General features: G+C 36.5%; 2 protein-coding genes across 2 annotated transcripts in view; one reads left to right on the top strand and one right to left on the bottom strand.

Annotated features, from left to right (window-relative positions):
• Positions 1-11,453, bottom strand: part of LOC134658851 (heterogeneous nuclear ribonucleoprotein L-like) — a 475,097-nt gene extending 463,644 nt beyond the window's left edge. Inside the window, exon 1 of the mRNA XM_063514522.1 lies at positions 11,242-11,453. Coding sequence (XP_063370592.1) covers positions 11,242-11,304 — 63 coding nt within the window. The 5' untranslated portion in view covers positions 11,305-11,453. The remainder of the gene's footprint in view (positions 1-11,241) is intronic.
• Positions 11,454-11,734: 281 nt separating this feature from the next.
• On the top strand, positions 11,735-13,763 carry LOC134658893 (zinc finger protein 682-like). The gene is made up of 3 exons (XM_063514542.1): positions 11,735-11,931; positions 12,244-12,348; positions 12,990-13,763. The coding sequence occupies exons 1-3, from the start codon at positions 11,782-11,784 to the stop codon at positions 13,716-13,718; spliced, it is 984 nt and encodes a 327-aa protein (XP_063370612.1). The 5' UTR covers positions 11,735-11,781; the 3' UTR covers positions 13,719-13,763.

Genomic DNA, 13,763 nt, shown 5'->3' with positions numbered 1-13,763 from the left:
AGTCTATCATTAGTAAATTATCACATTAACAGAGATAGTTAATTAGTTAAAAGGGGAGCTTATCGCTCAAGGGCAAGCTCACAAATTATATTTTGATCTGATAGTATGGATAGTCTATATGTATAGTGACCTATATAAACATACTCTCCTTGCGCATATCATATGCGATATTATTGTCATGCCACTTTAAACTGAAATATCTGGTATACCGAGCTTTGCTCGGAAATCATATAAAAACTCAAAAATGCGTGTTTTCCCAGAGATAAGACCTAGCTAGATCGATTTATCGCCCCCGAAAACCCCCATATAGCAAATTTCATCGAAATCGTTAGAGCCGTTTCCGAGATCCCCGAAATATAATATAAATAAATATACAAGAATTGCTGGTTTAAATTTCCGATGAATAGAATATATCAATAAACAATACTCTACTTTCCTCTTACGTTTTATAGTTTATGCCTTTGTGAAATGACAACCCGCGCGAAAAGTTATTGCTAATGCGAGATTCAGTGCTTATTTGTATGAATGGTTTCATAAAACACGTCATATTCCGCAAACATATTATGATTTGCCAATTTCGCAAACTTTGTATTTTTACGAGAATCAGAATAGAATAGTGGATCAATATCGCATCGCATTACAATACAGTCTATAATTGGTAATAAAAGAATACAAATAAACAACAATGTTTTTGTTAGTCATACTGAAATTTAATAACTAGATATTATATACTAGATAGATTTACATCTGTTATTATGATTTTTATTTGAATGTCTACCCGAACACTCATCTCAGAACGTTACATAAAATATGCTTATTAAAATATTCTTGCAAAACAACATGAAAGAAAAGTAAATAAATATTTACCTTAAACATTTCTATTTCGTAAAAACACCCGAATGCAAATTTCATTTGACGAACTGGCAAATAGACAGCCATGATTACATGTAATATTGGACGGCGCCGGCGCTAACCTATAATATAATTGAGTCGCTTAACTTTAAATTCGGGTAAATCCAACTGTCAGATTTTGCGATTTTGTTATTAAATGAACACATTCATTGCCACCCAACCAAACAAGACATCCGCGCCAGGCCACAAAAATTTCGTCATATAAAGCTGTAGTACCACGATCCCGACTATTATCCGGGTCATCCGGCCTGGGAACGAAATCATAAAATATACCCTCACAATTATGCTTTCCGATTTACTAAATAGAAGTCATACGAGTATAGTCAGCATCCCTATCATGAATATTACTCTAGCAACATTAGTAGTTAAATTTCCACCAATTACGTACAAACGGTAATGCAAAATCGATCTCAAGTTTCAACCCGATGCGGTAACAGTTGTCTCGGCGGAGAATCCTCATTTCTCGTACATTCTCGTTGAATCTCAATGATTAATGGATGGCTAGTTCAGAGTTTTGCTTCTTTGCGAGTAATTGTTGAATTTGACTAGCATCTGTTGGAAGGGTGAAGGGTCTGAACGCAATTTAGAAGGGGTTTTGGGGTATCGAAAGTTATGATCGTATTAATAGGCAACGGGCAAGATTTATTGGACGTTTAAGGTATTTGATCATGTCAAAAACATGTGTCAGTTAATAGTTAAATTGATAACCCATTCAAAGAAGAAAGTCTTGCGCGCCACAGGCCTCAGGCCCTATAGTAAGTATTAATTCATAATTTATTGCATAATAATCATCTGGTATAAGACAGATATTACATTAGGGTAAGTTCACACATGAACCCTGTTAGGGCACAGCAAATGTTTCTTAAAACTAAACTATAACTAGGAGGTGCAGTGCAGGCACATGTGTAGGTACATAATTTAAAATAAACGCATTTTGATTCTTATGTTCAAGGCATAAGATTAAAAGCTAATATTTATTATTGTATACTTGTGTTATTACATTAATTACTTATCTGGGTATGATATTTGATAGGTACCATTGATTTATTATTATTAATTTGTTTTTAAATACACTCCCATACTATCATTAATAAATTAGCATTAAGAATATTTAATTCAATTAACCCCTTTCTTACCACCCATCATATAGATAGACCGCCGCCCCTAATATCTAGCCTTATGGCAAATCCGCCACTGGACCAGTTAGACTTTAGTAGAAAAGTAAAGTTATGCGAAATTTTAAGACCAAAAGATACACCAGTCACCAGATGCGTATCCAACTAGGCTCCCAAACCAAGACAAGCATAACTTAACGCCTTTATTAAGGCAAGCATTGCAAGTGATATGACATCTGACATATAATTCCATACACTACAACCGGCGCGTGCAAACGCACCTGTATGAAAGGTGTCCGATATGACACTTCTAACGCAAGATGTACCTACAGATACAGTTTTAGATGTTACGTAAGTGCTCTGTATGTGACACATCTCACGTGAATTGGATATTCCTCTGAAAAATTCATATAAATAAATAAAAGAAACATCAATCATTTCGAATCCCATTCATTACCGAAAAACTTGAGTCAACAAATAGTTTCACGAATTAACTATGAATGAAATGCACGTGTATGCTCCGAATTGTGTTAAAGCCAAACTGTCACATGTATTAGTTCATAGACGAGACATATGTCTTTTCTCTTCAGAGAAAGATCTGTTGAATCATGCTCGCCCACGTAAGTTGTGGATGAAACTATTTTATTTTCATCAGTAAATCGTTCCGATTAATTGTATTTACACGATGTTACGTTTCAGCATGAAGATTATGCTCTTCAATACATATTTTTTTATGTCGTAAATCAAACTTCAAATGTTTTTAATAATACAAACAGCAACACAAGCTAAGCGGGGGAGGAAATCAAAATAATCTGAGCACAACTTTATTGTTAAGTGAATAAGAGCGTGTCCAGTCATTAACTACTTTTGTTGCTCATTGTACAGTCACCTGCAATAATATGTTACTCTTCGAAGGCTGCAAAAATATGTGGACACGCTTTTATGGCTCTACGAATAAGATCGTATCAGATATTTTTGCGGCTTCTTTGTGTAACATATTACTGCAGGTGACTGTACCAGGATAGAGAAAACGGAAGTTCTAATCCGAAATAAAAAATAACGTTTATTTTTTAACCGCCTTCAAAAAAAAAGGAGGTTCTCAGTTTGACCCGTATGTATGTATGTATGTATGTATGTATGTATGTATGTATGTATATTTGTTCGCGATTATCTCGCGTTTGGCTGAACCGATTTTGATGCGGTTTTCAGAAAAGTGTTTGTTACATTCTGGAGAAGGTTTTAGTGTACAGTACATGGATGGTTTGAAAAACCAATTGGACCCGGTAGGTGGCCATGCTATCGGTATACCTACCAACAAATTTATGTTGCTGAAACCGATCTAGATAAAATAGTGGGAGTGGGAGTCGGACTCGGACTGGGACTGGGAATGGGAGTGGAAATGGGAGCAATATACATACAAATCGTTTGGCACCAAAACGTCATATTATGTTCATATGTTGTGTCGCGATTATCATCGAGTTAGGCCATCACCAACATTAGTAGGTAGTTACTAGCCCAGAACTAAATGGAGTGCCTAACAAACTAGTATTTTAGCCCAAAACCTAAAATAAATGAAGTACCTATCCTAACCTATCACTAAAAAGGAAAAAATAAAATAAAATAAATAAAAAATATTTAAAAAATTAAAAATAAACAAAAATAAAACCAAAATAAAATAACTTAATATAATATCTTTTTTAAAAAAAGGGAACCGCCTTCAAAAAACCAACCAACTGAAAAATACAAAATAATTTTTATATAGCACCCCTTTACGTGTCCAGTCCCTATCCCGTCGTAAAGCAAATTTTTGCCAAAAAGTAATTAATACCTAATAATGAGAAAATTAATAATCATCCGGGTAATTACTTAGTTTTTGAAGGCGGTGCCAAACCAACAAAAACAGTCTTTACTACCAATCAGAAAAAAAATACGAGTACGTAGTACCTACAAGAACTAAATTAATGAGCAAACTAAGTATGTCTTTATAATGCAAGTAAGTGCAGCGTTTTTCGTTGTCTAAAATATCGGTTCTCAAAAATTTTGGTTTGGCACCGACTTCAAAAACTAAGTAATTACCCGGATGATTATTAATTTTCTCATTATTAGGTATTAATTACTTTTTGGCAAAAATTTGCTTTACGACGGGATAGGGACTGGACACGTAAAGGGGTGCTATATAAAAATTATTTTGTATTTTTCAGTTGGTTGGTTTTTTGAAGGCGGTTCCCTTTTTTTAAAAAAGATATTATATTAAGTTATTTTATTTTGGTTTTATTTTTGTTTATTTTTAATTTTTTAAATATTTTTTATTTATTTTATTTTATTTTTCCAATAACAAATACTGGCGTCCACACTAATCAAAATTCGTAAATATTTTTGACAAAAGGTCTACCCATGGCCAATTTTTGTTAGTAACTTCGGAGCTTTGTGCAATCATGGTTCTATGATTTCTAAGTTACATGACAGAACTTTGTCACAGTGAGTGAACTTAGTAGATAGATAGCTAGAATACTCTTTATTGGCACACCTCAAAGAAAAACAATTGATCAAAGATAGAGACAGACAGAACAGGCGGCTAGATTGGTTTGGTAGCTGTCTTTATGTTCAAATATCTAAAATAAAAGTAGAACTTAAGTTTATAGGTTCTAGCCTCAGTTATTTCATAATATTGTGTGTCCATTAAATTTCAAAGTTCAACCCATTTCTTTTTCATCAGCCACACACATGTCAATGACTCACATGCCTTGGATCAAAATAGACACCTAGCAACTACAGAACACGTATACAATTACTTTGAATAATTCATTACTATTCATGTGGTCCCTACCAATCCTACCACGGCCGTAATTATTCTAAAGGACTTAATGTCATATGCCTACCAACGGCGCTTACGCCGTTATCCTTTCACAGGTCTACAAAATTATCTATGACACAAATCAAGCGATAACAGACTTTAATGTAAAGAAATAAAGTCCTGGATGTGTGATAGACGTCACTAAATCCGAAATCAATTAGGCTGACACGTGTCCCACTATAAACAATCGGATTCCAACATGCGAGTTTAAAACACTCATGTTTATTGGCTATGCTAAGCCCTCAGTTTGTTAGTGTTGCCATACTTTCGAATTTAGGTGACCCGCGGAATTTAAAATGGCTAAGTCAATACAATCTGACAAAAAAAGAGTAGAAATTAAAAAGTGGCAATAAAATCAATCTAAGAAAGAAAACGGGTACGACACTACAGTGTTGCCACTATTTAATTTCTACTCTTTTTTGTCAGACTACACACTTCATATTAAAGAAAAGATAAATACATACATAATATTTAAGGGTCAGTGAGACTACAGGATAAAAAATTATAAGATTAATTTAAGGCCAATTATAGGTCACTACAATTTTACAAAAGTATATTCCTTTTATACACTTATTAGAACGGCATCTAGCGCAAATAAATTGTATACACTCAAGACCAGTGAAAATGGGCAACATCGATACGTGGTCAACTGCCCACTTCACCTTAATGGATATGTCCATAAGTATCCATTTATAGAAAGTGACCCGTCTTATTTCTCTTGAGAAAAAAAACAAATCATTCCTGAATTTCCTGCTATTAGCAGTCTACTATATTTTGAAACGGCAACCCCGGCAATCCGGGCATAGACAACGATACATTAATTTTCGCCAAGCTTTTCGGCCTATTGCTCCGTCCAATCAAAATTCTATTTTATCGCGTTAACAACAGAGTCGATATTCATTTATTTCGAAGGACGTTTGATGCGATGTAAATTATGTTTTTAGACTTTTTAGCGTCAGCTTTTGATCGAAATTAATAGAGACAGCTGCTCGTCATGCGACGACTAAAACCGTCTCGACTTCGCAAATAGTTAGTTCCATTAACCTTTTAACCGCCATAGAATACGTCATCGAGCGTGCTCGTGTCGCCGGGGGGTACGAATACGACGTTACACGAAGTTTTGTCTTATTTATCAGACAGCGGCGAAATAAGCCCGATTTTGTATGTCTTATATAATATATCAGTCTATGGCGGTTAAAAGGTTAATTGCTATACGGCATTTGACATGCATGTTCTGAAGAAATTACATTACTAAGCACGGTTTTGGAGAAATATGGTTTATCGTGTAAGGTTAAAATAATCCTGAATTTTCATGACATCTCGAATTCAAAAAGATGCTAAATTTTAAACTAACTACTCATTTGATTTTTTGTCAAAACAGAATAAAATTATTGTTACAGTCAGCAGCAGAAGTTGCTAAGCGGGCAAGGTGTTAAAAATAACCTTACACGCTCTTATTCTCTTAACAATAAAGTCGCGTCAAGATCATTTTGAACACCTCGCCCGCTTAGTAACTATTGCTTCTGACTGTAGTTACTACAATTAACATATAGACAATTTTCATGCATTATAATTATAACTTCACTTACTCTTAGGAAATCCTAAACAGCGTAGCTACGCGTAAAATTCATCCAGAAAAATACTGCCTGCCTCGTTTTACAACATCGATTACGCTCGACCGTTAGTTTAGTACATTCGACAGCCAGATTACCCATTATATGAGTAACTTCTAGCGTTACGCTCCTTCCAGATATGTTAAATATAGCAACGCCTTTTTTTTATTTCTAACTAGGTTGTTCACGTTTTTATGTCTCATAAAGACGCGTAAATCACCGGACGCCAGTAGCCGAAGTGTTGAAGTGTTTTCTAGTTTATTATTTGATGAAACCGCTATTTAAGATTAGTTTATTGATACTGTGATAATCATCCTATTATACAAATTGAAATGTAAACGGTAACAACATTTAGGTTTTTTTTGCATAAAGGTTCCGTCACACAGGCGCGTTCTCCGGGCGGGGCGTGAGCGTTTTATATGTAAAAGCGGCGCGCCCCGCTCACGCTCCGCCCGGAAAACGCGGCTGTGTGACGGAACCTTAAATCACCTAATAGTACTGAGTATTTTAAGACCAGACGAGCTGGGCAAATCGACCGATTTGATCAGGAAAATAATTGGCGCCAATCTCCAATTTAATCACCAATTTATGATTTATGGTGATATTTGAGCCCTCTAACGCTACGGCTTACGTAGGCGAACAACGCGACAACGCGGCGCGGCGCGGCGCGGCGCGGCGAGGATGAAACAAACCGCTGATACGTATAGGTATGTCCTACTCGTACGTGAGCGATTTAGACGCGAAGCGGCGCGGCGGCCGCGCCGCGTTCGCGCGTTGTTCGCCTACGTAAGACGTAGCGTAAGTTAAAAAAATGATCCAAAACGAAAATACTAGCGTCACAAATTGGTATTCTTGCGTCTGCACCCCATTTTATCGGCAATATCGGTCATAATCGGCGGTCGAATTCGGCGAGCTCATTCATCAGATTGGCGAAAAATTGTCCCGTCTGTATTCCACTTTAGTTCCTCTAGTTCAGTAATAAGTACGATCCGACTATAGTCCGTTCAGTATAGTTTTGCCGACGGACAAGTTATTAATACCTTCAAAGGGCTCTGGCAACGAGTTCATTTGTCACCGGCCATTTCTCTCGCTCCGTATAGACATTATACACTCGTATATGTACCGGCCGATCGTGAAATCAGACAGATCATGAAATTGCATGAGATCGCGAAATCAGACAGATCATGAATCTACCGACGTCAAAAAATGGTTTAGGACCTAACTTTGCAATCTTCGCATACACTTTTACGCCTTATATATTTGCATCGGTACTATCTATATCAGCGGTCGGTAACCTGCAGCCCGCGGGCCGCATGCGGCCCGTGAACCTGTCACTTGCGGCCCGCGAGCCTCCCTGGCTATTTTGTATGTACTCGTAATATTGACGTCTGTCAATATTACATACAAAACGTTACGTTACGTTACGTTACGTTTGTCGTTTGACAATGTCTGATATAACTTCGTTAACTACTATGTGGCCCTTGGCTGCTAAAAGGTTGCCGACCGCTGATCTATATGTATCGCGGCATAGTGCCCTGTTAGTCTAGCCACGTAGGTAAACATATATCAATATTAATAGCATATTTCTTTATTGTAGACCGGAGTCTTATCATAACTCGCCAGACATTTAATGCCAAATAAGGTTTTTTTAGGATACGTCATTTTCTTTTTTCCTTTGCGAAGGGTAAAAGCAAGGGGACTCATTACGCTTTCAACTGAGACAGTTGAAACGCAATCATCTCGCGTGTTTTCTTTTTTTTTTCAAATGACTCATTTCAATTCCGACTTTTTTAGAAAACGAGCTTAGTTCCTTGAAGGATAAAGCTTGAATTTCAATGATAAAGTAATATTTAATAAAGCATGGTGAAAGGATCTTGGTAGGTATGTAGACTATGTAGGGAACTGTAGGTACCTATTCTTTATTTAAAGTACAGATAGATATCGGCAATTATTGTAATAAGTTTTCCAATTGAAAAATTTATACTTTTGTATAACTTTGTAAATAATACCATATGAATGAACATGGTTGACACAGAACGCTTTTTAGCGATAAGACTACGTTATCAACCTCAATGCTACCAACCTAGCGTTTTTTGTCGCGTTTTCATTAGCGTTTGCAATAAAAAAATATTCTTTTACATTAAGTATAATTTTCTAGGTAACACTAAGTACATAAATACATTTTAGAAAACCCTACTATCCCAGTATTACAAATGAGAAGCTAAGTAAGCAAACTTTGTCTGCCTGTTACCTTTTCACGCTTAAACCGCTAGACCAATTTAGATGGAATTTGGTACGGATAAATTTGAGTCCTGGAGAACATGGGATAATTTTTTTAATCATAATCATAATCTTTATTGTTTGTGAGAAATGGGTTACATTGCCGGTAATTACTATTGTAACAATATTTCATGGACTCACCAAGACTCTACCTTTACAGGTGTACAAACAAATATTTCCTATGTTATCTTAAAGTCGATTTTGACGGTAATCATGATTGTACCCATACTAAGTCTCGGGAAAAGGATAGTATAGCTACAGATGAAGGTAGTGAACAATCCTTTGCCATCGTATTTTCTCGAAAACGTTCGCATTTGTCATGCAACTTCAGTAAACCTCAGTACTTTTTGTACTCAAACTGTTAAAAAAAACCGCATCAAAATCCGTTGCGTAGTTTTAAAGATCTAAGCATACATAGGGACAGACAGACAGCGGGAAGCGACTTTGTTTTATACTATGTAGTGATTAATAGCAAATGCCTATAATTCAAGTTATTTAAGCTAAAGAAATGTTCGCAACATGAGCCGCAGTCATGATTATGCAAATATGATAAACCGAAGTAAAATACATATATGCATTTTTTATCGTCAACATGAGGTCATTGACTTTTAACTCGTTCCTTTGAGTTTGTAGGTACAGTACGTGCTTAAGATCTCAATAGGCATTCATTATATTTTTTGTGAATATGTAGGTATTTATTTTGCGAGTTGTTTAGGCGTTAGTACAGTCACCATCAAATCGCCATCTTTACTGCACTGTTCTAAGTACACCTGCACTTCCAACTACCAGGAACAATTGTGTGAAGCTGTACAAAACGCGAGAGTTTAATAGTACATTACGATAAAAGTGCGAAAAGTAGGAAATCCGCAAAGAGTGGCGATAAACGGAGGACGACCGAAGGGAGTGTTTTAAATCGACACGAATTGCGAATTACCTTTTCGCACGTGTATAGTAAGTACGTTTTACAGTACATATGGCCCTTTAAATTTTCGAGATACGCACGTACAGTGCTAGTTACCGCACTAGGGCGGTAAATTAGCGCCATATGTACAAAAGTGTTAAAATATTTCTGAGCATCTTGGTGATCTTAGCTACTGCAATGGGTATCTATATCCTGATGTTGATTGTACTCATGTAAGATTATAGTTATATGTAGCAGGTGTAATGTTCTTTTTACATTGGTGTAATAAAAAAGTCTTACGAGCATATAACCAAACATTTTACAAATCATTAATCATTATTTTCTGTAAGAAATTTCCTGACGTTATTTTCGCTCGAAAGAAAACTAAGCACCTAGTCCTGAGTAGATAGGTGAAATATGCCATTTATTTCCGACCAAAAGGTACCAAATTGTCGGTTGTCCATAAGGTTGATTTCAAATAGAAGCTATATGGATAAAGCGCCTTATTGACAAGCGACAATATTTTGGTTGAAGGAGACTTTATCTATTACAAAGTTATACTGATAATTTCTAAATACATAGATTTATATAATTTTCGAATAAACTGGAAGGAAATGATAAATAAGACTGGTTAAACACGGTCATTTGATACAGTGATACCTACAATCGCATGCAGTGAATTTTACCTTTGAGCCAGTATGAAAAATTGACGCGATAATAATCGCGCGTTTCTTGCATTGATTAATTAAAACAATCGTGTTTGTTTTGATTTATTGCAAATTGGTATAGCGATTGTTGCGAAGCAGTCGCGAATTTGTAACGCTGCAAAAAACTGCCATGTCATATTTGAATAGTAGCATTCAGCAAAATTGGCCTCTGTCTAATTTTTATAATTGACTGTGAATTATCCTATGAACTGAGATAAAAATATTGCCCCGCCTGTGCGTCTGATAAGATAAGTCTTATCGGCCAACAGGGACAATTTTATTTCGGACCTATTTAAGCCGGCGTTATTTTTAATCATAAATCAGACTTTTTCAGACATTTTCTGTTATACCTAGCAACGCGAAACGTCAAGAAATAGCGGAAAATTACAAGAAAATAACAATGCCGATGTCTCGCGCGATCCTAATGACCCAACCCTGTCAATCTTTTTAATTGACAGCAGCTCGGGACGGCTATTTTCGTCCAAAGCAAAGAAAAAAAAACAGCTACGCTCACTAACGTGAAATCCAGACACCTCACCCGCCAAAATACAAATTTAAAACTATATACTTCCTACCGAAACCATCACGAAATTTCCTAGCGTCCGACGTAACCTCAAATTTTACAAAATCAACATAGAACATGCGTAGGACTGTTGTTAAACAAACTCAACCTTATAATAATCCGCGCAACCTAATCAACAGTTATCGATCTGCTTAGCAACGAAATACCAACGCTTTGCGATCTGATAATACAAAACATGAGACACGAAACGTAATGTTAACTCGGCCATTTTCAACTAAACGTTACTGTGAACATTGATACCAGTGTGTCAATTTTCCTTCTGGAAGCGAAACTCACCCTTTCCACGTCGAGGTCGGTTCCTGTACACAGTCTCTTGCCACCACTACCGTTGTAAGCCATCGTGCACCACAAAACAAAACACAAATCACACCGAAACGCGTTTTCGTACGACGGAAACTAGTAAACCACTGCTTCGAACGGCGGTCGCGGGCTGACTGATTGAACGAATGGAAATTCTGAACGAACGTCGCGAATGAACTGCCGACGGCGGCGGCGCGGTGCGAGACGAATGAATCGTGGTTGCCATATGGATTATTTTTTTGTTAGTGTTGGTTTTTCAGCTATTTTTTGGTTGTAATTTAGATAATAACTGTGAAACAATTGACTATTTAGTACCATATTACATGATTGCTTGTTGATTGCTAATTAATTATGATACGAAACGTTTTTTAATCATTCTGTAATATATTAGCGAAACGAAACGTAGGAGAGGTCAATGAACTGACATCTAACTGTCATGGCTGTAATCAGCTGATAATTAAATTAAGTTTTCAATGTTTTACGTAAAATCTTCACTGAAATACTAACAGCAGAGTAATGGAAGACTACTTAGAAGAAGACGAAATCAAAATAGAATATTATGACGATTTCGAAAGGGATCCTTTGTGTGAGAAATCAGGAAATAACGCGATCCGGAGTAGTGACGCAGTGAATGACATTGTTTCTTCAAGTGCTCTACATGGCGAGGTTTGTAAACAAAATGATCTGCTACAATATTCTACCCCCATTCATAGTACTACTTACTTACTTGGCTAGCGCGATGACCCAAAATGAGTCTTGGCCTCCAACACAAGAGCACGCCACTTTGCTCGGTCCAGAGCGGTATCACACCAACTTTCGCCGACGCCGAGCTCGCGGAGATCTGCCTCGACTCTGTTCGCCCATTCAAAAGGATATAATAAATAGCTATTGAGACTCAAGATTAATATGATTCAGACTCAAGTGTCACAGATGGCTTTAAGAGTAGTCTCACTATAATATTAATGTAAATATTTTCAGAAGCCGTTAATCAATGACGTACAATATGACTCCATTGATAATTCGATTAATTCATCACCAGAAATGACCATTTTTGAACCTGAACAAGAAGACTTTGAAGTTTATGTAAGTACTTTACATGTTTCACCTCTTGACCACAGGGTCCCACATAGACAAGTATTGTAAAACCACTCAACTATAGTCTAGTACTACAACCATAGTCCACGTGTTCAATCCATAATTAAGTAGTTATAAATGTTCTGTTTGCTTTTTCTGGGTTATTTCTTCCATTTATACAAATATTTTGCTGTAGAACTATGTTTTTAGGGTTCCATAGCCAAAGGGTAAAAACGGGACCCTATTACTAAGACTCTGCTGTCCGTCCGTCCGTCCGTCCGTCTGTCACCAGACTGTATCTCACGAACCGTGATAGCTAAACAGTTGAAATTTTCACAGATGATGTATTTCTGTTGCCACTATAACAACAAATACTAAAAACAATAAAATGAAGATTTAAGTGGGGCTCCCATACAACAAACGTGATTTTTGACCGAACTTAAGCAACGTCGGGCGGGGTCAGTACTTGGATGGGTGACCGTTTTTTTGCTTGTTTTGCTCTATTTTTTGCTGATGGTGCAGAACCCTCCGTGCGCGAGTCCGACTCGCACTTGGCTGGTTTTTTTTTTAATAATAGTCACACCTGAACAAAGATATTCAAGTTAATTTTGAACCATAGTTTTACCAATTAACTTTTTCCTCAATTCCAGATGAATGCTGAACCAACAAACCAAGTCAATTGGTACAGAGCTATTGATGAGACAGGCAAATTTGTGTGCCGCTTCTGTGACCTGACTTACTCCACCGTTCAAACGATTCGCCACCACGTCAAAACGAAACATCCTAGTGAAGCAAATGCTTTAAGAAACATCATTAAAAATAACATTAGAAACCCCAAAATTAAATGCCATATATGCAAGAAAAGATTCAAAGCTGTGAACTATCTAAAAGAGCATATCAAACAGGATCACTCTGGAAATATACAAAGGTCCTGTCAAGTTTGCTTCGCAGCTTTTAATAATGATCAAGAAATGACTGAACATCTATTTCAAGAGCATCAGAAACGAACCAACACCAAAATGCATTCCTGTTCTCTGTGTGGATATCAAACTAGAAAACTATCACATTACAAGCAGCACAGAAATACGCATTTAGGAAATAAAGAAATGAAATGTGGTTCTTGTGATTATGCAACTAATTATTTGCCGAATTTGAAGATACATCAGAGAATCCATACAAATTATAAGCCGTATTTATGCACATTTTATAACTGTGGTTACCGCTGTAGTGCTAAGTCTGCCTTGAGAAGCCATCAACTAAAGCACAATCCGGAAGAGAATATGCTGTATTGTGACAAATGCACTTATAAAACAGTGTATAAGAGCTCATTGAAGAAACATATTGAAAGCCATAAGAGGAACAGTTTGAAATTTATGTAGAAACTTGTGTTTGTATACACAAAATTACATCATGGCTGACAAGTA

The sequence above is a fragment of the Cydia amplana genome, chromosome 23 (genome assembly GCF_948474715.1).
Source record: "Cydia amplana chromosome 23, ilCydAmpl1.1, whole genome shotgun sequence".
In the NCBI taxonomy this organism is placed as follows: Eukaryota; Metazoa; Arthropoda; class Insecta; order Lepidoptera; family Tortricidae; genus Cydia; species Cydia amplana.
The sequence above is the reverse complement of the archived record's forward strand: the minus strand, read 5'-3'. Positions and strand labels throughout refer to the sequence as shown.